General features: G+C 40.9%; 1 protein-coding gene across 1 annotated transcript; it reads right to left on the bottom strand.

Annotated features, from left to right (window-relative positions):
• Nucleotides 1-14556: 14556 nt before the first annotated feature.
• Nucleotides 14557-25083, bottom strand: LOC142494747 (protocadherin gamma-B5-like). Its single transcript, XM_075599183.1, has 3 exons — nt 22753-25083; nt 14918-15215; nt 14557-14804 (listed from the first exon to the last, which is right to left on the bottom strand). The coding sequence occupies exons 1-3, from the start codon at nt 25081-25083 to the stop codon at nt 14557-14559; spliced, it is 2877 nt and encodes a 958-aa protein (XP_075455298.1).
• Nucleotides 25084-26701: the final 1618 nt, after the last annotated feature.

The following is a 26701-nucleotide window of genomic DNA, read 5'->3' as shown; positions in this document are numbered from 1 at the left end:
TCTTTCTTTGTTGTTGGATTGAATTATTGTGTTCCTATGCACCAAGTTTAACTATATTTCAAACTAGGGTATTGAGGTTGAACGGTTTATCATATATATTGTATGTTAGTTTAAGATATGCAAATTCATTTTTACTTGAGTCGAGGGTTACACAGACATCATATGAGTATGGCAAAGGCAAAGTTCCAATATTGAATTGAGAAGGATACAACTTGGAAACTTGGGGATACAAATCATTACCCAAGTTTCCTAAGGAAGTAGGAGTGTTTGCTTCTCTGCATTTAGAAATTTGCAACAATCACTGTCAAAATTAATAAAAAAAGGAAATTAAACATATGGATATTACTAGGAAGATTGATATGTTTGATTTAGTATTTAACTTGTGAGATTGGTTGCTTAGCTCTGGAAGAACTTGTTGAAAGTTTTCTGCCACAACCAGGTTTAAAGTAATAGTAGCTGAGAGAGAGGGGTTTCCATGGTCCTTCACCATAACTACAACTCTTTATCTCAAAACGTCTGTGTTTTGCAAGGCGCGTGCCATCCTAATTTCAACTGTGTGTTGACCAATGGTAAAAAAAGATGGTTCGGTAACTTGTAGTAAGTTATAAGAGAGCCATGCTTTGTGTCCAGAATCAGCATCCACTGCAATCACTTTGGTAACGAGATACAGTAACCTTTCTCAGAAGAACTTGGAATAAATTCAAATAATGCTGTTTCCTCACAATCTGGTGATGGATAGAGAATCTTCGGAGCATTATCATTCTTATCAATAATACATATCCTCACTGTGACATCAGTGCTTAGAGGAGGAGAGCCGCTGTCTTTAGTCATTACTTGGAACTTAAATTCTCTTAGCTGTTCATAGTCAAATGAACGCTGTGCATAAATAACTCCAGTTACTGAATTTAGCGAAACATATGAAGATACTGTGATGTCCTCTATATTGTTGTTGAGAATGGAGTATATTATTCGAGAATTCTCATTCAGATCAAGATCTGAAGCACGGACACTGTATATTGAGGTTCCTGATGAGTTATTTTCTGGAATATAAACAACGTAATTTATTTGATAAAAAAACAGGTGGATTATCATTTACATCAGATACAGTCAATAGAATAGTTTTGTTGGTAGATAGTGGGGGGGATCCTTTATCTGTGGCTTTTATTGTGATATTATAATCAGAGGTTCTTTATCTGTCCATAGTAGCTGTAGTAACAGGTTTGTAGTAACTACTGGATGATGCTAGTAATATAAAAGGCAATCTATCTGAGATTTGACAAACCACTACACCATTTTCTCCAGAATCCTTATCATGGACATTGACTAGTGCTATCATTGTTCCCGCCAAGGAATCCTCTGGAACTGTAATAGTGAAAGAGTTAAGTATCATCTCAGGGGCATTGTCATTGACATCAATTAGGTTAATTGATACCTTTCAATGAGCCACCAGACCACCACCATCTTTGGCTTCCACAGTCATCTCATAACTCTTAGCAGTCCCAAAATCCAGCTCTCCTATTATTTTAGTGCCCCCATTTTGAGGCTCTATAGTGAAGATATGACGGGCATTTTCATTAATATGACTAAATGACTATGTTATCGGGGCATTGGACCGGACCCTTCATCTTCATCAGTAGCATTTAGCTGGTGAACTAGAAAACCATTTTTGTGCATTTTCATTTAAACCTATTTGATGTGTCCTGAGTAAACACAGGAAAGTTGTCATTCACATCATGAAACACAATCTTAATTAGAGCTGTGCCAGTTTTAATAGGTTTACCTCCATCAGAAGCAGTTAAAATTAATTCATAAAAGCTTTTTATTTCACGGTTCATTGGGCTTTTCTAACACAAGTTCGGGATATTTTTTTTCCATCTGTACTGGTTTTTGCTCCCAGTGTAAAATGGTGATTGGCACTGAGTTTATAGCTCTGTACAGAGTTGATACCAATATCTGGATCTTGTGCATTTCCAAGAACAAAGCGTGTCCCTGGTGAAGCAGATTTACTAATTCCTATATCAAAAATATTCTTAGGGAAGCTTGGTGGATTGTCATTTACATCTTGAATTTCAACTTTTATACTATAAAAATGTAAAGGATTTTCAGCCACTGCTTCAAGGTTTAGGGAACAACTTTGCGCTGTTTCACATATTGTCTCTCTATCTATTCTATCTGTAACATAAGTTTTCCATCATCTAAACTGACAGTGAAAGGCTGCTTTTTGGCATGAGAAACAATACGGAATTTTCAAAATTATCCAAATCCAGATCTTTTGGGATATTCCCTACTGTACCTCCTTGTTTAACTTCATCATATATCGTGTATTGAATCTGACCAGAACTAGCCTCACAGAACCAACAAATAAAGAAAAATATTACTTGCCATGTCATTGTGCTTTGAGTGTTTTTGCATCCAATCTTCTCCAACATTTTTACGACAGTACTGTAGCTAAACCTGTATTGCCAAGCTTCCTTTCCATATCCACAAGACAGTGAAAAGAAATTCAACATCCAAACCTTTCAATGAATGGGAGCAAAGTACAGTAATTCCAGTTGCAAAAATAAAGAGTGAACAATGTTGCACTGGTTTCCTGCTGCCCTGCAGTGTCTAACTGATGTAAGCATCACTAGAGCTACATATGTACTCAGCTGCTCTGCCTTTTTGGTCAACAGCGGCACACTGAGTTCTAAATGAAGAACTGCAGAAAAACTGTTTGATTTTTATTTTCCTCTAAAATAATGTTGTTAGAAATAAAACTTTTTTTTATAGTCAGTGTTGCTTTATATTTTACTTATTTTAATAACGCTTAAAATTTTAGTCCTATCTACAGTTACACATACCCAACTGCAAATAAAAATGTCCAAATGACAGTGACAAATATCCAAAATATAGTCGGTAAACGTTACTATTTTTTTTATTTTATGCATTATTTGTATTTATAAATGATTTGAGTTATAAAGTAATTTTGACACAAAACACAATTCCAACATTTTCACTATGGTATGTGTGTGTGTGTGTGTGTGTGTGTGTGTGTGTGTGTGTGTGTGTGTGTGTGTGTGTGTGTGTGTGTGTGTGTGCGTGTACAGTATGTATGTGTGTATGTACATGTGTATGTATGTATATGTTTATGTACAGTATGTACTGTATGTGTGTATGTATGTATATGTGTGTATATATGTATGTATGTATGTACATATGAATGTACATATGTATGTGTGTGAATGTATGTATGTATAAATATAACTAACAAAGGGATAGGCACACCAAAAATATGTAAAACATTTATTTTATAGGCCCCACATTTTTTTAATTTTGTTGCATCTTTTTGGTGTGGCTAGCCCTTTGTTATTGTTGTGCAGTATTTTATAGGTACTCTGATAGCAACACTTCTCTAGTAGTCTGGTCTATTACTATTTAAGTGTGTGTCCCAATCCCTTCACATGAGACACAGAGAGAGAGAGAGAGAGCCAGAGAGAGAGAGAGACAGAGAGAGAGAGACAGAGACAGAGAGACAGAGACAGAGACAGAGAGAGAGATAGAGAGATACACAAAGACACAAAGACAGAGAAAAATGCGTTTTAATTCCAATATTTTCACATATTTCCAATATTTTATCCAAGATTTGGAGGTACAAGTTCATACTAACATATGGGATATAATTAATCAGCTTCTTGGCTCTTTTACTAAATTTACACAATTTGAATATATGGCTGGTTACAGTTAGTGCATCTCAATAACATATTTTAAGCATGCTGCTGTTTCTACTGGTAACAATAAAAGTCCAATTTTAAGCACTCACAGACTCCTTGAAGTCCGGCCCACATACTGGAGACCACACGGGCATTCCAAGAGGTACACGATGAAAGTGGTCTCCAGTATGTGGGCCGGATTTCAAGGAGTCTAAGGGTCCGCATACTGGAACACGTGGGCAATATTCGTAGAGGTTTAGCTACCCATAGTGTCTCTCAGCACTTTAGCATTTCACATGGGGGAGACCCTTCAGGATTGGTATATAGGGGGATTGAAGTAGTAGCAGAGGACTGGAGGGGGGGCGATAGACTCAGACGTCTCTGCCAACGGAAGACGTTCTGGATCTACCAGTTGAAAACATTGACCCCCATGGTCTTAATGTAGACTTGGATATTGCGGCATTTTTATAATATGTCCGTATGACATGGGTCTCGTTTTAGAAATTGCTCCGTTTCTTCAATCTCCTCATCCAGTATATATTGAGATCACTTTCATTATCTTTGTGTACACTTTGATTGTTTGCTCATGAGCATTTGCATGTTCTAATCATTTTTTTTTCTTTTCTTCTTTTTTTTCTTCTTCTCTTTTTTGATTTTCATTTGATGCCCTTCATAGAGCTAGCTATGTTTTAATATTATGTATTTTAAAATATATGTATAAAATTGTATTTAATATGTATTGTATCTAGGAGTATTTTAATGAAGTAAGTGTGTTTTTAAACATTCAATAGGTGTTTTAATTTACCCATTTAATTGTTCTTTTGGGGTTTATTATTTGTTATATGCCCAATCACTAATGTGTATTAAACCAATTTCTTATGTAAATTAAATAAGGATAACAGTGTATATGTAAAAGGTCTTTGCACCTCATTTTTTCATAATAGGAATGCACCTATTAAAATATAATTGTGATCAATTTGGTCTTATAGATGGCCTCAACTATTGATCAACATGTGCATAGAAGCTTATTAACATCTATATGAGTTAAATTGACAATTTTTAGTCAATATGCCTGTAAAATGTATATTCATCAGCCACTGTGTATTAACATGATGCAGGCAGCGACATTAATATGCGACTTTGAGTGGGACAATTTAACATGGATATGTCTAGCTTGTAATTCTTCAGCACTAATTGATATGTGAGCAGTTTCCTAATTAGCAATAATGAGCTCTAGGGTCTATATAACATGAAAGGACTCCCTATTCAAACTTCATGAGCCTGACAAAGCCGAGGTCTCGGCGAAACGCGTAGCTCCCTCCAGTTTGCTGTTCTTGACCCACGGGGGCCTCTGTAGTCAATGTGAGCAGCCGCACGCAGTGCTTCCATCTCCTTGCCTTCCGGATGCGGTGACAGGGTTATCTGCTGCAGGACGCATCACCTCTCTACAGGAGTAGACCTGGGACTTTTCATTTATGTGAGTGATTTGTTGTTACACTCCAATAAATGTATTGATCTGTTACTTATACATTTGCCTCACTTACCTTCTGCCGCCACACTTGGGAGTAATCGGGACGCTTTTGCTAAGCGGAGGAATTCCTCGGCCAGAACCCTGCCTACGAGCAACACCTGATCCCTGTCGTGTTGACCGGTGTGGACGGGTGGGACCCCCAGAGATACCACTCTCAGTACCCGTACTTACACTAGGCCGCGTAAGTATTGTGGACTCCATTTTTATATATCCCCATTCCCCCCTGTCCCTTAGGAGGTCTTATCCACATTTTGGAAGTCCAATTCTTATCAGTTTTTTGGTATTTGATTGTCTTAACCCCTTGCTCCCCCTGTCTCCTGTCTTTATCTTATGCTAAGGGTCTTGGATGGTCCCTCTTGGGGTTGAAGCAGAAGGGATTTCACAGGTTATTTCTCATTGCCTAGAGAGACCTTTTTACTATTTGTTGGTAACGGATTTACTCATTCTTTTGTTGTATTTAGAGGTTAAGGTTAGCGCCTGGGTCCTCTGTTTTCCATCTGGTTACGAATTATGTTTGGCCTCAGGTGTCTCCTATTTCTTCTGTAGAACACACCATCTGATGTCTCCACTATAGAACATCTTGGTTCCTCTTTACAGGTTGCCAACCTCATGCTGTTACCATTAACTCTCTCTCCCCTTCTTGAAATTGCAGACATTTCATTGGCAGGTTTGTCATATTGCCTTTTTCTGTCTTGCCTGATTTGATCTCAAATTAACTGTGCATTCAAAGGCACTTCAGGTTAAATCACTACCATGAATCTGGGAAGTTTGTGTCTTGAGACTCTGCTCATAAGTAGATTGCAAGCTCTCATGAGCAGAGCCCTCACTACCTCTTTTTATCTGTTTGTGCATGTTTCTCCTCACCTGTATGTAACTATTTATGTTTTTGTAATATACATAACTCTGTACCCCATTGTACCACGCTGTGGAATATGTTGGCACTTCACAAATAAACAACAATAATAATAATGATAATAATAAGTAGCTGAGCTGTAGTTTAATCTAGTGATTGTAATATTTTTGAGTCTCAGATGGGCTACGTGTAGATTTAGAGAGAAAGTAGGAGTAGGAGACCCCCAGCAGCGCTGCTCATAAAGTATCCAGATTTTACATGCAAGTAATGTATAAATTCCCAAACAGCATGCAGTCATTAGTATTGTCCCACGAAGTCACAATAAACATTGGTAATATCGCCCACTCAATAGCCTCTGGCAGGAGGTATATCTTGTATGAGGTGACGAATGTAAACATCAATTATACTGCATACCACAATACCCTATCGTGAAAGGCATATTGGGATTCACTTGAGAAGCAGTAATATTCTTAATCCATAAATTTGTAGGAAAAAATTACTCACTGTTTAACCGTGGGATACTGGATACTGTCGGCGTGCTCCTACCGAAGATTGACAGCAGAGAAACATATTGGTGAGGCAGTGCAGCTGCCTTGGGGAAACAATGCACACTGTACTCTTAGGAATCAGTACAAAACTATTTAATGGCACATAACAGCAAAGAATCCACTGTTATGCGTTTCACGCGACAGACCGCACTTTATCAAAGAGCGCGGTCTGTCTTGTGAAACACGTAAGAGTGGATTCTTTGCTGTTATAGGCCATTAAATAGTTTTGTCCTGATTCCGAAGAGTACGGTCTGCATTTTTTCCCCAAGGCAGCTGCACCGCCTCACCAATCCGTTTCTCTAAGTGTAGATTTATCTGTGTTTTAAGAGCTTTAGCAAACGTTATTTTTATTCTCTGCATTGTTGTCATGATAGAGAGTGTTTGGCCCGGGATTAAAGGGGTTACACCCCATTTGGCCCCCCCTCTACTCTCACTTGGGAAGCAAGGGGTTAACTGGACAAGGGTCCAGTAATGTGTTTTACCTTACTTCAGTATCCAACTGTTTATTCCCCTGTATAAAATGTAATGTCTCATCCTGGGGTTTGCACTCACACACACACTGGGGTTGATGCGGGAGGGAAGGGGTTAATGTTAAAATAGTGATTATAGCCCTTTGTGTAATTTTCCTGCCTTTTCAGGCTCCATTTTGCAGCCTTCCATAAGTCGCCATTGAGACTCCATGCATTCTAATGGCAGAAGTAGCGGTTTTGGACCTGTTTTCCAGCGACGACCAGCAGGTGGCGTCCGAGAGGAGGAGCAGCGGTTTCCCATTGTAAGTCAATGGGCTCATTGACTTCAATGGAGATTCCTCAACGCCGGCCTCGAGGAACAGGTTGGCAGCCATCCAAACCGCAGACCGCAAAAGCGGATACAATGTCTTTTAAAAAGAGTTTAATCACTACGGTCAAGTTCAACGACAATTGGCGTGGGAATCTTGGGTTCTAGGGCACCTGGGAATAAAATTATTTTTGCCCCTAGCCACTAGGGACCCCCACACATGACCCCCACCGGGTCAAGGAATGAGGGACCCCCGTAAAGGGTCGAGCGGAGGAGGGTCGCACCATTGAATCTAATGGCGGCGCCGGCCATTGATTCCAATGGGGAAAAGCCGCGTGGCGAAAAAACGACTAAGTGTAAAATGTTGAAATGTGTAAGTCCATATCTCCGGTTCTGGAATGACCAGAGGGATGGGATTTGGGTGGCATGTAGCAAAGGTTCCGGCTTTAATGCATGTCCCTTCCCAGCCCCCTCAGACCAACCAGACAGAGTGTGGACGAATGTAAAGATTTGTGGATTGTCTCATAGAATTCAATGGCGGCGGTTTCTCCATTGAAAGTCTATGGCGGGAAACTCCATTGGCTACAACGGCGGAGTTGCTCCATTGAAACCCATGGCGGCAGAGCCCGTTGTTTTCAATGGGGATTTAGTGAAATGCTGAGATTTCTTTTTAGCTGAGATTTTTATAATAAAATATGAAATATTTGTATATTTGTATATCTCCGGTTCCGAAAGTCCCAGCGGGCTGAAACTTGGACCCTATAGTGTACCTCTTCCGGCATTAAGGTCTGGAAAGTTTGGACCCGCTGGACCTACCAGAACTGGGTATTTTAATATGTGTCGGTATTAAAATGTATATGGGGTTTTGGATCTGCTCTGAAAAATGCAGACTCCATCTGCTATGCTAAATAGGGCAGGAAGGACATCCTGAGGAATTAGCATAGGCCGGTGATCAAAAGGTAACTGTCCTGTTTGTTTATACGAAGGGCAGGAACAAAGGGACTGAGTGTCTTTAAGTGTGATACTTCACACTTACAAGGGAAGCCAAAATCTGCTTCAAAGAGATTTTTCTAGCCAAGTCGGCACCAAGGGTTGAGAGTAAAGGGTTGAAATGGTATATAAGTCAGAGTCACCCCTTACTCAAATGTCTTCATGTATGGTCTTCATGATCTTCATGTATTGCTGTGATGTCTACATCTAAACCTGAATTATGGAAGGAATGGCCCATCTTGTATCCTGATGGCTTTTCTTGTCCTAACCTTTAAGTAAGTGCTATATTTTGTTTGTTATTTTTATATCTTGTTGTGTTCACCTTTTTCAAGGAATAAATTATATTTTATCATATCTAAGCCTCGTTCAGTTCAACCCAGTTATATTTTGGTGTGTATTATTAATAGCCTGTTACAAAGCTACCGTCACAATTGTCCTCTCAGCTAATCCATTGGACTGTGGGTATCCAGGAGTTGAGTGTATGATCTTAAAGTACAATACATTTTCAAAGTTGACCATTTCTATGTATGCAACCGTTACATGGTCCTATTCCATTTCTTGTGGAATACCATGTCTTGCAAAATGTTTTTCAATTTTAAAATTACTGCATATGCAGATTTATCTGGTTATCTCAGAACTTCAGGATATTTTAGCCTACTATCAGGAATGATTCCGAACGTCAAAAATGGCAGCTCGCAATTTAGTCCATGGTATATTCAATGTATATTGTGGTGGAAGTGGTTTCCTCTGATTATTGACAAGCATCTCCTAACATAGTTTATGTGAGCTCACTGACACTTTAATTTGCTCGCTCATGCCAGGCTAATACATAATTGCTTGTGCTTGCACCTTTGACCCTCGACTTGAATCTTTGTGTCAACTCTTAAAGCAGTTAATACATGTGTGCACAGTCATAATCCTCAACATGTATATTATATCTTAAAGGTCAATAAGGTTTTTTCTTTTGGATATACTGTATGTCCTTGGTGTACAGAGTTCTTTACCTTGCTCAGCGGCTTATTTAAGCTTTTGTGGCAGATAACCAGTTAAAGATGACTGTATATGCATAGCGTCTCTAACCTTTTCCTTGTCCACGTCAATAGCACTACATGGGAGAAGGCGCGGCTCAGTGAGTAAAGACACTGACTGGCATTGAGAGATTGAAGCAGCGGAGCCTGGTTCAATTCCCGCTGTCGACTTCTTGTGACTTTGGGCAAGTCACTTTATCTCCCTGTGCCTCAGGCACCAAAAACATAGATTGTAAGCTCCACGGGGCAGGGACTTGTGCCTGCAAAAGGTCTCTGTAAAGCGCTACGTTAAATTAGCAGCACTATACAAGAACATGCTATTATTATTATTATTACATGCTGAATCTGTCAAGGCTGCTCTGAATAAGGTATTTGGAATAAGCATGTCCTTTCAAGGTGTATAATCCTCTTTCAGGTCATATCTCTGTAGCTGCCATAACAAGGGATGTAATCTCACTGGTGCTCTTCCATTAGGCTTGGTCATGGTCACTTCAAGAGATTTGTGATCTGACTTAACTACCTCAGGAACACTATACATATACTGGAAGCAAAAACTATTGCCAGCAACTCCTTTTCAATGTGTGCATAAGTTTGTGAGGGCTCTTCATGTGTAGGCAATTGGTTGGTCCTTTTGCACCAAACATTCTTCAAGTCTGTCCAAGTGTTTGTATGTACTGTACTTCCACAGGATATTTTAGATCAAATAAATGTAAGACTGGTGCGGTAAATATAGCATACTTTAGGTCCTGTAAAGTTTTTTGTTCTTCTGGATGCGACTGCCAGTCTATGTCCTTGCAAAGTAGTTTCTTAAGATCTTGTAATATCTTCATCTTCTGGGATGTATTGAGCCAGAAAATAACTAATGCATTAAAGCGGGGGTTGGATCTTCGGCAGCTGCCGCTGCAGTACTATAGGTAAGCGAGGAGGGAGCGCACCGCAAGGGATGCGTTCCCCGATTCCTCACAGTACCCCCTCCCTTGAGGATCGGACTCCGGACGATCCAAGTACGGCTTCTGCGGATACCTGGCGTGGAACCTTCTAAGTAAGCCGGGAGCGGGGATCTGGTCAAATGGCACCCAAGAGCACTCCTCCGGACCGAAGCCTTTCCAGTGCACTAGGAATTGTATCCTTCCCCTGGAATAACTGGAATCAATAATTGACTGGATCTCAAGCTCCTCTTGACCTTGAACCAGTATAGGAGGAGGAGGAGGAGGAGGAGAGAGAACATCACAGTACCTGGAACTCTGCTTGACAGGTTTTAAGAGAGAGACATGAAATACTGATGGTATCTTCATAGATGGAGGCAAATCAAGGCGGTACGCTACAGGATTAATCTGTTCCGGGATCTTGAAGGGTCCCAGGAATCTGGGAGCCAATTTTAAGGTAGGAGTCTTTAATCTGATGTTTTTAGAAGAGAGCCATACCTTGTCTCCTGTCTTGAACCTGGGCCCCTCTAGATGATCCGCCTGGATTTTTTGTCTCTGAACGGATTCTTGAAGAGTTTTCCGGATCCTACTCCAAGAGTCTTGAAGAGTGTTGACTATAGTATCAGCGGCTGGAACTCCGAAATGTTAGAAGATAAAGGAAGAGAATTAGAGTGATAGCCATAATTGATGAAAAAGGGCGACTCTTGGGTGGACTCATTTCTTAGAGAATTGTGTGCAAACTCAGCCCAGGGTAATAGATCAGCCCAATTGTCTTGAGTCTCGGAAACAAAACATCTAAGATACTGTTCCAGTGATTGGTTTACCCTTTCTGTCTGTCTATTCGTATACGGGTGGTACTCAGAAGAAAAAAGAAGCAAAATATTGAGTCTTTGAGAAAACGCCCGCCAAACTTTTGACACAAATTGTGGTCCCCGATCAGATATGATAGAAATAGGAACCCCATGTATACGAAAAATCTTCTTGATATAGACCTCAGCAAGAGTAGCAGAATTTGGAAGGCCCTTGCGGGGTATGAAATGGGCCTGCTTCGAAAAACGATCCACGATTACCAGTATGATATTCACACAATTTGAAATGGATAGCTCCACTATGAAATCCATTGATAATTGGGACCATGGACGTTCCGGAATGGGAAGCGGACGTAGCAGACCAGCACGTAGCAGGCTTTTGCAGACGTAGCAGGACGTAGCAGGCTTTTGTCGACCGGACTTATTCCTTGCACAGATTGAACAGGATGAAACAAATTCCTTAATGTCGCTCAACATCTCCTGCCACCAGAAGGTACATCTGATTAAGTCGGTGGTTCTTCGGATCCCAGGGTAACCGGCTGACTTGGAAGCATGACCCCACTCGAGAATCTTTCAACAGAATTTGGTTGCAGCGTAAAGACAGCCCTCAGGAACTACAGTCCTTCAGGCACCTACGTCTGTGATTCCAGAATCTTGTCCAAGATGTCGAAAGAGTTAGCAGCAATGATGAGTTTACAAGGGAGAATGGTTTCGGGAACTTCGTCTGACTTGTCCTCGGAAAGCAATTGACGAGACAATGCATCGGCCTTTAAATTCTTAGTACCAGGAATATAAGAAATTACATAATTAAATCTTGAGAAGAATAAGGCCCAGCGAGCTTGACGGGAACCAAGGCGTTGAGCGCCCTCAATATACAATAAATTCTTGTGATCGGTGAGAATAAGAATAGTTTTTTTGGTACCTTCGAGCAGATGTCGCCATTCTTGGAGTGCTATCTTGATTGCTAAAAGTTCTCTATTACCAACGTCATAGTTGATCTCCGCAGGAGAATTTTTTTTGGCGAAATACCGGCATGGATGTTGGTGATCTTGGGGAGATTGTCTTTGAGAGAGCACAGCCCCTGCTGCAACGTCTGAGGCATCGAACTCCATTGTGAAAGGAAGAGACGGGTCGGGGTGATGCAGAATAGGGGCGGACGTGAAGGCTTTCTTCAGGGATTCAAAAGCCGAACAGGCCTCTGGAGACCAAGAGGAAGGATCGGCATCTTTCTTGGTCAGGTTGGTTATAAGAGCCACAAGAGTGGAGAATCCATGGATAAATTTACGATAATAATTGGCAAAGCCAAGAAATCGCTGGATGGCTTTAAGCGACGTAGGTTGGGGCCAATCCAATACTGCTTTTAATTTCTCAGGGTCCATGGCGAATCCCTTCTCGGAGATTATATAGCCCAGGAAGGAAGTAGAACTTTGATGAAACATACATTTCTCCATCTTGGCATAGAGATGATTCTGACGAAGACGAGAGAGTACCAGCTTGGTATGCTGAATATGTTCCGACAGGGATTTAGAAAAAATGAGAATATCATCAAGATACACAATGACAAACAAATTGAGAACATCACGAAAAATCTCATTGACAAATTCTTGAAAGACCGCAGGAGCGGTACAGAGTCCAAATGGCATTACTAGATACTCATTATGGCCATCGCGGGTGTTAAAGGCCGTTTTCCATTCGTCTCCTTCCCTGATGCGTATAAGGTTGTAAGCACCACGGAGGCAAGTTTGGAGAAAATGGAGGCACCTTGTAAGCGGTCGAACAGTTCTGAGATGAGTGGTAAGGGATTCCGGTTTTTCTGGGTGATCTTATTTAAGCCTCTATAATCAATGCAGGGGCGGAGAGACCCATCTTTCTTTTTCACAAAGAAGAAGCCTGCCCCAGCAGGTGAGTGTCACGGTAGCTTGTGACAAGTTGTAATTTACACCAAAACTATATATAAATATATATATATACCTGGGTTTGAACTGGAACGAGACTTAGATATGATAAAATATAGTTTATTCCTTGATAAAGGTGAACACAACAGATTATACAATAACAGCAAAATATAGACACTTACTTAAAGATTATGGCAAGAAAGCCATCAGGATTACAGACTGGCCACTTCTCCCATATTTCAGTTGACATCACAGCAAAACAGGCAGGATACATGCATGCAGATATTTGCATGAAGAACATTTGCATGAAGAACATGAACAACATGAACAACTTTGCATGAACAACAATGGGTAAAAGGTGGTTCTGACTTATATATCATTTTAACCCCCTCTTTCCAAGATATGGCGCCGTGCCGTCTAGCAAAACGTCCCTTTGAAGCTTTTGAAGCTCAGTTTGGACGTCCAGGGTCCAGTGTGAAAAGTCACACTTTCTCTGGTTAGTTCCTTTTGTCCGTTGGGCCAAGCATAAGCAATTAGCAATTTAGCCTTTAGACCAGGCAATGTAAATTCTAGCCCTTCCTGCTCATTATCATAGCAGGGGGGCTGCAGTTTCTCAGAACTCAACCAAAATTTCATATTTACTGCAAATCATTGCATAACTTCCGTTCCGTAATACACACAGTCAGGTGAGATATATTAATACAGTCCTTGACACCTGACGCTCGCAGAGAGACCCTACATTACAGTGTAATATGAAAATTAATAGAGATATTAATATCTGGCAGCCACTAAGGGCCAGATATTAAGTGTTTGTAACGGTTGGTGGCGGGGAAGTCCCACGAATACAAATATGTAGGTCTTAGCCTGTTCATCCAAGGACATCTCATAGTATTCTTATATTTAATAAGGTTACTCATTTTGATATCCTTCTTGGGTAGCTCCACCCCTACCCCCATCAATAAAACCTTTTGTAGTAGGCTTGTAGCTTTTCGCATAACCAACTAGGTAATTACCTGTTGATCCTTCCTGGGTCTTGCATAAACAATTAGGGCATTACCTTTTGCTCACTGGTGCTATGTGTCACACCTAAGCCCAGACCTCCTTAATCAGAGGCCTTTGTTAGTGTGAGTTATAATGTTCACAATCCACACTAGCTGCCTGCAAACAGGTATTAACATACTGTACACTAAAAAAAACCTTCTGCTTTTCACATTCAACTTCAATTAAGCCTTTTGAAGTCCAGATTCTCTGAAAAGACACAATACCGGGGTATTTTCTTAAACTGTAGCTTATTAACCCCTTAAGTCCCAGTGTGTGTGTTATGCAGACACTGATTAACCAGACATTACAATGGAACAGGGGAACAGGGGAAAATACATTTTCATGTTATAACAAGGGTTAAATCACATTTCTGGGCCTCAGCCCAGTTAACCCCTTGTCTCCCTGGTGAGGTTAGAGGGGGGCCCTTGGGGGGTAACCCCGTTAATCCCGGGCCAAACCCTCACTACCGTCACAGTGAGGTGGAGTTTCTTATAAACCCCTTCTTTAAGTTCTCTTTTATATACTCTGACATGGCACGGGATTCTGGAATGGACAAGGGATAGGATCTGCCTTTCGGGAGAATGGCACCAGGGATGAGATCAATGGGACAATCGAAGGGACGATGCGGGGGAAGGACTTCAGAGCTAACTTTATCGAAGACGTCAAGAAATGCAATATAAGCCGCAGGAAGTGGGCCCTTAATATTATCAGCGGTTTCTAAACCGGCAAGAGAAAGAGGAGGGGAACCACAAGGAATATGACATGCACTAGGCCATCGTATAGGCAGTTACAGGATTATGCAATTGTAACCAGGGAAGACCCAAGATTACCTGCACCGACGGTGAATGAATGAGATACAACGAGATTTGTTCCTTGTGTCCATCCTTGGTGGAAAGAGTGAATATCGCAGTCTCCAGGCAGATGAAGGCAGGTTGAAATGGATGGCCCGTCTATTGCGTTGAGTCCTATTGGAATGGACTTGCTAAGCTGTGGAATCCGGTGTTTTATAGCAAAATTCTGATCCACAAAGTTTCCTCCAGACCCAGAGTCGATGAAGGCAAGTGCAGAAGTATGAAAGTCAGTACCCTCCATTATGATAGGCAGAAGGATCCTTTTTGGCATATTTTCCTTGGAAGGCGGACAAGAACATATGGTACCCAAAGAAATTCCATCATACCTTATAGGCCGCTGGTGTTCTCCCGGACGCGTAGGACAGAGGTACACCAAATGACTGGCTAGGCCACAATAAAGACATAGCCCCTCGCTTCTCCGGCGCTGCTTTCTGTAAAGGACAACTGGTGAGTACCCAGCAGCATGGGGTCAGGTGCTTCAGGAACTGGAGAGAGAGAAGGAGAGAGATATAGGTACAGGCGTATGTGTAGTCTGGCGTTCACTTCGTCTCTCTTGGAGGCGTTGATCCACCCGTATACATGTAGAGATCAGATCTTCAAGGGCAGTGGGTCTTACACGTGCAGCCAATTGATCTTTCAAGGAGTCTGAGAGGCCTGCCAGAAGGCTGCAGTTAAAGCCTCGTTGTTCCAACCAGTTTCTGCGGCAATAGTCCGAAGTTCAAGAGCATACTTCGCGATAGTCCGGTGGCCCTGGGTGATGTGGAAAAGAGAAGAGGCCGCAGTAGCCTCGCGGCCAGGAGTGTCAAAGACCTGCTGAAACCTTTTTTTTGAAAACAAGAAAGTTCTGTGTGAGTTCAGGCATTAGCTCCCAGATGTGAGATGCCCAGGCCAAAGCATCTCCGGTCAGCAATGCAATGAAATAAGCCACTTTAGATCTATTGGTAGGGAAGCGAGAAGGGGTTAATTCAAAGTGGATATCACATTGGATAAGAAAGCCTCAGCATCCTAGGGGTTCACCCGCATACCGATTGGCTGTCGGAAGACGTGGTTCCTGGGGTATGTTTCCCAATAGAGTAGAAGCAGTTGTGGTTAGGCTCACCTCAGGGGGGTCAATGTTTGTTGGGCTGAACATACTGTAACGCTTGCACGAGCCCACAAACAAGACCTGACCCCGGCACTGAGGTGGGAAGGACTATACCATACACCCACAGTAGCGGGGGCGAGCCCAGAAGGTGGTTTGCAGCATTGCTGGGTCTGGGTATGAAGAAAGGGTTAATCCAATACTTGCCGGGGTCCGTGGGTTGGAGAGGTACTCGTAGTCGTTATCCGTAAGCCAGGGGTCAAGAGCCAGAGAGAATCCAAATGCAAAGCCAGGTCGGTCCACGAGAGGTTAACTGCAGAGAACAAGACAAGACTGGGCTGGACAAGACAGGCACACGCAAAGGCTACACAAAGTTATGTTCAGCAAGGTATGACAGGAAGAGGCAGTCCTTTATAGGAGACAGGAACCAGTAGGAGAGGGGGCGGAGCGGAGACGGGGCCTCCGCAGATACCAAGGATAGGCTGCAGGAGACAAGGGCCCATAGCTAAACTTGCCACGCAGCTGGGGCTAGTTGTGCGGTGTCATGCGCGTGCACCGCGCACAGCGGAGGTGCGGCGCGTCTGAGTGGGCGGAGCTATGCTCGGTGACCGTGCATAGAAGGAGCGGGTGCACGCGCGCTCTGTAACAGGAGCGGTGATGCGCGCATCAGCGGGGGGGGGCGGATCTTCGGCAGCTGCTGCAGTACTATAGGTAAGCGAGGAGGGAGCGTGCCGCAGGGGACGCGTTCCCCGATTCCTCACATAAAGATACACAGACATCAGCATTTAAAGAAATTAAACAACACATAGAAAATACTATTAGCTATATTTTTGGGCTAAGGTTTGAGTGAGCAAGACACCAGGGGCAAAAGCATTTTTACACATTAGGGAAGATTAACCATGTGCCTTTTAAGGCCGTTTTTCAAAACCAGTGAAAAATATTCCAATAAGCACTCCAGGATTCACTCAAGTTAATGTCTCCTCCCAAAAAAAGGGGGGACATTATTATAACCAAACTTGGACTCACCAGTCCAACCTAACATGGCATAAATCACATGTATGCAGTAGTGAGACAGCCACAGATGAAGTCCTGTTAAAGGACGAAATGCACATCAGGCGATTATTGTTGGTGTTCTGAAATGAAAGGACTGAGATAAAGCTGAAGATCCAACCCACAAGGAGACTAAAGCAAAGCACCATAACAACGGCACTTTGTATATGGAGCAATTCAAGATGAACGAATCTGCTAAATCAATTGATTGACCACTGCGAAATCAATAGCTGGCTGTTGAAGTTAATCAATTGATATACTTGTAACCCTGTGTAGTTTTGGGGTTATAGTTCTTTCTCCTCCTGTGCAATAATTCCTGTTAAGGGCAGGTTTGCCAGGAGTAATCATGGGGCTTTTCCCCCACCCACATGTGCTGTGTAGTATTCAGTGAAGGAATTGTCATCAGGCTCTGTGTTCAATTACAGTGACATAGGGGTGGTGCCTATTGGAGCTATTTAGTGCACAGCACTTCCTATATTTAGCAGTGTGCCTCACCACCCATGAGTAGGGTTAGTCTGTCCAGCAAACTGTCAGGGTTCTGGCAGGTTTTGTGGCCCTCCCTCAGGGGAGAGGTGAGGAAGACTATTCCTCTTACTCCATCAGGGAGTAAGGGAAGAGCAGGGACAGCTTCTACGGCCCTGACTAGGAGTGGTGTCCAGGGACTTCCTTTGGGTTGGTAACCTACAATGAGCGGCTGAAGACCAGCCGCAATGATGGGCTGTCGGCCATTGTCTGCTGTAATAAAGGGTGCCATTTACAGGGTATAAAGAACTCTTCTGTCCTGATTGTGGAGTCATTTGGGAAGAAGGTGCACATAGAGGTTCTCATTCAGAGACTCCTCCCTACTATGATGGGGGTCTGGAAGAGATGGAGGCGCTGTACCAAGAGTGAGTATGACTCAGCTATACCTCATAAGCCAGTCCTGATGATATCCCCCATAACATCGCTGAGACTCAGGAGTTCTGTAAGCCAGCAGGTGCACCACATTACACCACATGTAACATGGGTCAGTTTCCACAGGAGGGGGCCAATATGAGATTGGGTGGAGGAAACACCGTTACATACTGCTGTTGAACTAATATGAAAAGCACTTCGGGGAGTGCAAAACTGATATATATTGTTGTTATTATTTTTTTTAAATCACAAATTAAAAATACACATGATAGTTTAATAATAATCAAAGAAATGATACTTCAAGAAAAACAAATTATGGTAAAATTGTGCAATTTTTGCTCTTACACTTAACATAAGATGGCCAGGGTTCCAGGTCACTACTAGCCAGGCACAGCGAGCTAATACATTTTAGGATTTGTTGTTTTGCAAGTTACAGCAACATGGATAAACATACATTGGCAAGTAAAAATAAGAAAAACTAATATATAGTGATAATGCTATTATAAATTGATGTGTGAAAAAGTGATAAGTTTAAATGTGAATGAAAACATACAAAATCTAAAATAATTTGCATGTCACAAAAATCGTGCACATAAAATTAAAATCTATAAACAACACCACCAGTATAAGAAAATAGTTATATGAAAAAAGTATTCTGTGATGTAAAAAAAGGGGGGGAGGGGCAAGGAGAAAGGAGGTAATGAATAAATCTGTTACACCTAGCAATATTATCAAGCAGGGAGAAATGAAAATAGTTTATGTAGCCAGGACTGGTTTTTGGCTACCAGTCTGCCCCTCCTGGCAGTAAGCCCTGGTAAGAGCAGGCCTGCCAGTAGTAATCATGGGTTTTACCCACTCCTGCAATATCCTTGAGTGGGAGGCGGTGTAACTAGGCCTGAGTGTACCCAATCAGGGGTCAGACCTGGTGCCCTCCTCCTGGCTGTATTTAAGGGGGTTGCCACCCAAATTCTGTGGGTGTTCCTCTCCCCACTGAGAGAGGCAGGTCACACAACAGACTGCCTGAGATTGGGGCCTTCTCTGTTCCTCTTCCCCTTGGGGGAGTGTGAGTGTGCACCTATACCCTGACTCCTGACAGAGGGGTTGAGAAGAGATAAGACAGCTGCGGTGCCCTTGGCCGTAGTGGTTGTCAGCTGGGTAGCTTATCCAGAGAGACTGATTGGGCAGACCACTGCCGAGTTGTGAGTGCTGACCCAATAAATCTATTCCTGCTTGCATATACCTCTTGCCTGGTGTGTGATTTTACTGGGAGAAGAGGGAGTAGTTCTACAGTAGGAGATCGCCTCCTTCCAACTGGAGCCTGCGGCAGATGGAGGCACTGCACTGCTAGAGAACCACGTGGGGTATGCACCCCAGAAACCTGTCCTGTGTCCCCACAACCATCGGCGGACGACTCAGCCCTCCTACTTACCAACAGGTAGCATGCACCACATACTAGGTAATGGCCAAATCTCCCACCGGGTGGGGGAAACACTGTTACGTGTAGATACTATCAAGCAGAAAAAAAACCTCAAACGCTAGGACCAAAAGACAAAAAATAGTCAGTAAAGTATATAATGAAAATAACACAGATAAACAAATACAAAGAAAAAAATTGTTCCAGTGTAATGCAAACACCCACAATGTCCGGACCTCAGAACAGAAAGCCACAAGGTGATTCCAAGGAGTCCGAGTCAAACAGTCCCCAAAATTAGGAGATGCAGTTTTAAAATGAACAGAGGTTGAATCCCGAATCCACCACAGACATTTTTACCTTCTCTAATGTAAAATAGAGACAACAATGCTTTATTGGACTGATGTCCAATCTTCAAAGGTGTTTGCATCTGAGGGTTGTGTAATTGTGTTTGTGTCTCGGGGGTGGGGTGTAGTGGTGTTTGTATCTGGGGAGGTGTATAGTGGTGTCTGTATGTGGGGGAGAAGTGGTGTTTGTAGATGGGGGAGGGTAGTGGTGTCTGTATTTGGAGGAACAAAAGGAAAAATAATATCTCCAAATATAAACACGATATACCAGTAGATTCACATTCTCATATCAATTTAAAACACAAGTATGTATGAATATATATAAATAATCGTACTCAAATATTTTTTGCTAAGCCTTCCACTTACGCAGTGGTATTTTTGTTCATTGACATTTTATATTTCATCGTGTTTTATATTAAATGTATGTGTTTTCATTGTATTATAATAATGTGATTGTATTTATTGTTCTTACAATCATAAAGGGAGTTGAAATTTTAAAATTTAAATCTAAAGAGTTATAGTTTCTGCACTTGTGATGTACGCACAACCTATATAAAAACAATATATGGTTACAAAGTGACATTACATTTAAATCTACAGTATATCATATACATTTATACATTACATTATACATTATACACTTATACATTTCTACAAATTCTGAAAGATGCAGGCCACTCTCATTCCAAATACATATCATGTCATCTAAACATCAGTTCAAGACGACGGTAAGGCCTGTGTATCATAACATTATATTCTTCTACCAACTCAGGTACCATTTGGCATACAAGGGAGACAATCTTTGCCCCTATCACAGTCCCACATGACTGCAGTTGTCATTCAAAAAATAATTAATCTCTAAAAAGAAACACAAAAGGGCTTCTAAAAATAATCAATATACTCAAAAATTGGGTCAATGAAATGATATATTCCTGGGACAATCAGCTTCCTTAGAGGATTGTAAATATCTTTGTGCACTTCAGAAGCATGTATAGTAGGGCTGCACAATCTTTTCCCCCTGTTAACCCCTGCCGTCTCTCCCCCCATCCTCGTGCCCCCACCCCCCTTACCTTGTCTCCGGCGTTCTGACGTCATGACGTTACGTTGCCTTCATGGCGTCATTTGATGCTGCATTGCCATGGCGACGCATGGCCAGAAGCCGTCTGCCTATGTAACCGCTGCGCCCTCCGCAGAGAATATCACGCCCCCCCCACCCTGTTTGCACACCCCTGATTTATAGTATTAAAGTTACTGAAATGCCCTCTCTTTTGGAGAGGATATTGCTGTTCTTTAAAAGCCTAATAAGGAATCGCCAAGGTCATCAATTCACATTAAATGTGTGTGTTGCACTACAACCATTAACTAGGTGCATTAACTAATTGGTCCTCTATGGTTTTAAATAAAATTCCAAATCATTGAATTACCAAGCACACGTTTGCACTTTTCTTACATTTGAACATGTAAATTGTGGTGCGATTAGCTAGTTAACCCTTAAAACATGGCCTCTGTGGGATGACTTGAGGAGAAGGTTTAGAGACAGTTATACTGATTGAGAAATCTCCCAAACTCAAAGGGTGGTGAAAAGATATTCTCCAAAATTGACTTTGTTTGCTCAAGGGCTTACATAACCCCCCCCCCCCCCCCCCCTCCTCTAAAGTTTTATCAGTAGCATGTTGTAGTAAAATCACTAACCAATAGCTCTATAGTGCTCATCATTGGCTGTGAAGTGCTCTAACAAACCACACTTTATTCAAAATAATCACAATAGGTCAAACTCAGATTAGTTCAGTATTATGCCACTGCAAACCTGGCTGTCTCTGTCACACTTCCTACTCCTTTGCCCCCTGCCCAGCATGCCCTGGCTCTTCTTACATCCTGTCTAGTAGAACAAGTCTCCCTTAAAGTCATAGACATATATTACAGAGCAATATACAGTACATATAACATCATATAATTTGCAGGTATAGACTTATTCAAACTAATATCCATCATAATTTATGCAAATACAAAAATAGTCCTCAACTCATTTTTTTAGGGAGCAATCTATGCTTTATGTAATTAAACTGCTTGATGCTGTATTTGCTTTCGGAATTCAATCAGTTCTTTTGTGTCCAAAATGATTTTTCTTTCCAATAAACATTCATAATGTTCTTAAAAGCCATTTAAAAAATAATGTTATAATATGTATACTGCATTTTTTTTGAACATCAGCATCACTAAAAGCTTTGTGAGTGCACATATATCTATATATGGATAGATGGAGTATATATCTATACATCTATATGGTACATTGTTCCCCAAAGGACACAACATATCCAATATAGTTCAGAATATCACAGTTTCTATAGGATTTAGGGGCCTATGCAGAGAGCAGCGATTTTAAAAATTGGCGAAGGTAATAAAAAGTAGCTTTTTTGGAGTTTTATTCTCCATATGCAGAAATGTGCAAAATCTGCAATTTATAGCATGAATGCGTGTGGCGAGTTTAAAATGGAGAGATGCGTGCTGCTGAAATGTGTAAAAGAAAAATCGCGCATTTTTTTTTTTTCCTATGTCCGGCGAGCTCCAGCTTCTTGCCAACTTTTGTTGGTGGAGCTAATTGTAGAAAATCGCGCCATTTTATTGGCGCGAACAGCCGCTAGACGGCGTTCGCGCCTTTCTGAATTCGGATATTTTTAAAACTGGCGAGATGTAGGTTCTCGCCAGCCGCGCGGCGAGATTTACAAATAGAAAAAAAAATGGCGCTTTTTTCGTAACTCGCCATTTTCTGCTGTTTTCTAAGCAAATTACACCAAAAAATGGCGATATTTGCTATAGCGCTGCTCTCTGCATAGGCCCCTTAATGGCAGTGGTGATGCAGAATATTACAACATATCCGACCAGAGGGATCAATTAAGTCATCTGTATGTGCAAACACATAGCTATTGCTTAGGCTGATGTTGCTTACAATATATATGTATATCAGTAACTTCAACTGTTTTCCATCAAGCTAACAGGACCAATTTTACATGTAAAACAAATAAAATCATACCTGTGCAAAGTTAGTTGCTGGCAAAGTGTCTTTTAGAGAACCATTTCCAGTCCCTGTATCATCGGCATCAATAAGATTTTCTGTTGGAACTTTTGGGCTAGGTTGAAGATATGCAAACTCATTTTGACTTGAATCGAGGGCTACACAAACATCATATGAGTATGGCAGGGGCAAAGTTCCATTATTAAACTGAGAAGGATAACCGGTGACAATCTGGGGATAAAAATCTTTACCTAAAGTTCCAAAAGGTGTTGCAATGTTAGATTTCCGGCATTTAGAAATGATCACAAATAATACAGTCAAAAGGAACAAAAAGGAAATCACGGCAATGGATGTTACTAAGTAAACTGTTACATTAGATTGGGTATCTGGTTGGCTAATGATTTCTGGGAGGACTTGTTGAAAATGTTCTGCGACAACCAAGTGTAATTGAACTGTGGCTGAAAGAGAGGGCTCTCCATTGTCCTTCACCATTACCACCACTTTTTGCCTCAAAGAATCTTTGTCTTGAAAATTGCGTGATGTCCTGATCTCTCCTGTGTGTTGACCGATTGTAAAATAAGTTGGTTCTGGAAGATGCAGAAAATGATAAGAGAGCCATGCGTTGTGTCCAGAATCAGCATCCACTGCCACTACTTTAGTTACTAGATAACCTTTGTCAGAAAAACGAGGAACAATTTCAAACAGCGCAGTTCCATCTACACCTGTGGATGGGTAGAGGATTTTTGGGGAATTATCATTCCTGTCAGTGATACATACCCTCAGTGTGACATTACTGCTCAGAGGAGGAGATCCACTGTCTTTAGCCATTATAAGGATTTCAAATTCCCTTAAATTCTCATAGTCAAAAGATTGCTGTGCATAAAGAACTCCAGTTACTGAATTTATGGAAACATATGAAGATACTGGAATGTCTTCAATGTTGTTGTTGAAAATTGTGTAGATCATTCGAGAATTTTCCCCAAGGTCAAGATCTGAAGCATAAATATTATATATTGAATTTCCCGGTGGATTATTTTCTGGAACATAAACGATGTAGCCTCTTTTCTCAAAAATAGGTGGATTATCATTCACATCTTTTATTGTCAATCGAATGGTTTTGTTAGCGGACAAAGGAGGAGATCCTTTGTCTGTGGCTTGAATTGTGATGTTATACTCAGAGGTTCTTTCTCTATCCATTGTACTTGTAGTAACAAGTTTGTGGTAACTACTAGATGATGATACTAATTTAAAAGGCAATGCGTCCATAATCTGGCAAGTAACCTCACCATTTTCTCCAGAGTCTCGATCACGGACATTGATTAGTGCTATCACTGTGCCAGGTAAGAAATCCTCCGGTATTGGAGTTGAGACGGAGGTAAGTATTATTTCAGGGACATTGTCATTGACATCAATAATCTGTATTGATACCTTGCAATGTGAAACCAGACCACCACCATCTTTAGCTTCCACGGTCATCTCGTAACTCTCTGTCACTTCATAGTCTAGCTGTCCACGTGTCCGAATATCACTGTTTTGAGGATCAATAGTGAAAAGATGTTGTGCATTTTCTGATATATGACTAAAAGAATATGTGATTTGTGCATTTAAACCCTCATCTTTGTCAGTAGCATTCAGATAGAGCACTAGAGAATTATTGGGTGCATTCTCATTCAAAGTAACCTCATACATTTCTTGACTAAATAATGGTAAGTTATCATTGACATCATTAACCACAATCTTAATGAAAGCAGTGGCAGTTTTCATTGGTGTTCCACCATCAAAGGCTGTTAAAATTAATTCATGGAAACTTTGATTTTCACGGTCTAAGGACTTTTCTAACACAAGTTCTGCAAATTTACTGCCATCTAGGCTGATTTTTTCTCCCAAGGTGAAGTAGTTGTTGGAATTGAGCTTGTAGTACTGCAGAGAATTTGAACCCAAATCTGGATCTTGTGCATTACCCAAAACAAGGCGAGCACCTGGTAGAGTAGATTCACTAATCCCTATATCAAAGATATTCTTGTTAAATCTTGGTGGATTGTCATTAACATCTTGAATTTCAACTTTAACATGGAAAATATTCAAAGGATTTTCAACCACTGCTTCAAAGTTTAAAACACATGCGTGTGCCCTTCCACATGTTGTCTCTCTATCTATTCTGTGTGTAACATATAGGTTTCCATTTTCCAAATTCACAGACAAATATTGTTCATTATGTCCAGAATCAATACGGAATTTTCGAAAAGACAATTCTTTAATATCCAAACCCAGATCCTCTGCAATATTCCCTACTATAGAACCTAGCTTTATTTCTTCAAATATTGAGTATTGAAGCTGACCAGAAGCCATGTCACAAAACCAAGCAATAAAGAAAAATATTACTTGCCATGTCACTGTGATTGCTGCTTTTTTACGTTGGCTCTTCATCTCAATCCTTGTTATTCGTGTCTTCCTGTTGCCTTTTAAATCCACAAGAGAAATACAATATGAAATATCCACGTTTTTCTATAAAATGGAGAACTGTATCTGATAGTAAGAGAGAGAGTGAAAATGTTGCATTTCTTCTTGCCAATATGCACTCTGTGATTGTGTAAGCTTTAGTGGGTCTCCACATCCAGCTCTTCCATCTTCTTGGTCAACAGCGGCACACTGAGTCTCAAAGTAAGAACTGCAGTACAAATGAACATAGTATTTAAATTAAGTTTTATATCTATAAAAGAGTATCACAAAAGTCCTATGATATTAAATGACATATACCTATAAATATTTTTCCTTAATAAATGTTGTTTGTTGAAAAACTCAACATACAATTTTTCGACATCTATAAAATGGTTATTAATAAAAAATATATTTATAAAATAAAAAAGAAGGAATATGTTAAGATTGTGTAACTGCACTAAGTGTGAAACATTTAAAACATAATCTCAGATATTTCTATATTCAAATAAATTAAATATTGTATAGAAGCACACCGGACTATAGGTATAGTAGTTAAACATTTCTGACAAGCATGTCTATAACACCTGTTTTAGTTGTTTATTTTTTACATTTGTTGTCAAAATTAACTTTTTTTTTCTTATATGGTCTTCTTTGCAACCACTAACTTATTGACTACCAGCTCACCCGTAATATATATTATATATGTGTGTGTGTGTGTGTGTGTGTGTGTGTGTGTGTGTGTGTATATATATATCGAGAGTTGAATATTACATTGGTGCAATAGGGGAAATGGGATAGACAACAAATACCACAATGATAGTGATCAAATGCTCACTTGTAGACCCTATTAATTGCACTCATATGTATCAATGGTAAAGTAAGTCTCAATGTGTCCTGGGATATCAATGTCCCTGTGCAAGGGACAATACATCACTGCCCAGGGGGTAAATATTGTTTAAAACGCCTATAGGAAAAATAATAACATTTTATTAGTAAATAATTTTGTGGGATTTGATAAAATGCAGAAGTACCAATTGATAGATTCACAAGCGATATTAAAGATAGAAAACATCTGAAGTTCATCCATGACTCTGTGGACCTTCAAGAAGATAGGATATTTAAATACAAAATTAATCAGAAGTCTAGTGACAACTCTAGAATTTGCGACTCCTCTACAGAGTGGGAAGCTTCAGCAAGCGGTATAGCACAAGATCCTTGAGTAACACAGCTGCTGGATCCTATGGCGGTAGTTGCACTCCCCCCTCGCCTATGTCAGTTAAATCTGTTTTTTTAGATCAAGTCGAGCTACGTACCAACACCTCCCAATGAGAAAGACAAGGAGGGGCTTGGGCAGACTATCTAAGAGAGAGAAACAAATGGGCTACAGGGATCAAGAGACCAGGAGGGAATACAAGAAAAACACACTGACAACCCAGGTGATGAACTTGTCCCAGAAAACACTCAACTCTGATCACCTTAGAGTTCAGTCCAAAGGTCTTTCATTTTGCCCCACCAACAGAATGGACAC

Source organism: Ascaphus truei, chromosome 5 (assembly GCF_040206685.1).
Source record: "Ascaphus truei isolate aAscTru1 chromosome 5, aAscTru1.hap1, whole genome shotgun sequence".
Lineage (NCBI taxonomy): Eukaryota > Metazoa > Chordata > Amphibia > Anura > Ascaphidae > Ascaphus > Ascaphus truei.
This window is presented reverse-complemented; position numbering and strand designations above follow the sequence as displayed.

Coding starts and splice junctions, on each gene's coding strand:
- LOC142494747 (XM_075599183.1), bottom strand. CDS start 25,083: ATGGCTTCTGGTCAGCTTCAATACTCAATATTTGAAGAAATAAAGCTA. Junction 15,216..22,752: donor CAGCAACTAACTTTGCACAG/GTATGATTTTAT, acceptor CCGCCTTCCAAG/GAAAATATGCCAAAAAGGAT. Junction 14,805..14,917: donor TTCATTCACCGTCGGTGCAG/GTAATCTTGGGT, acceptor TTGCCGGTTTAG/AAACCGCTGATAATATTAAG.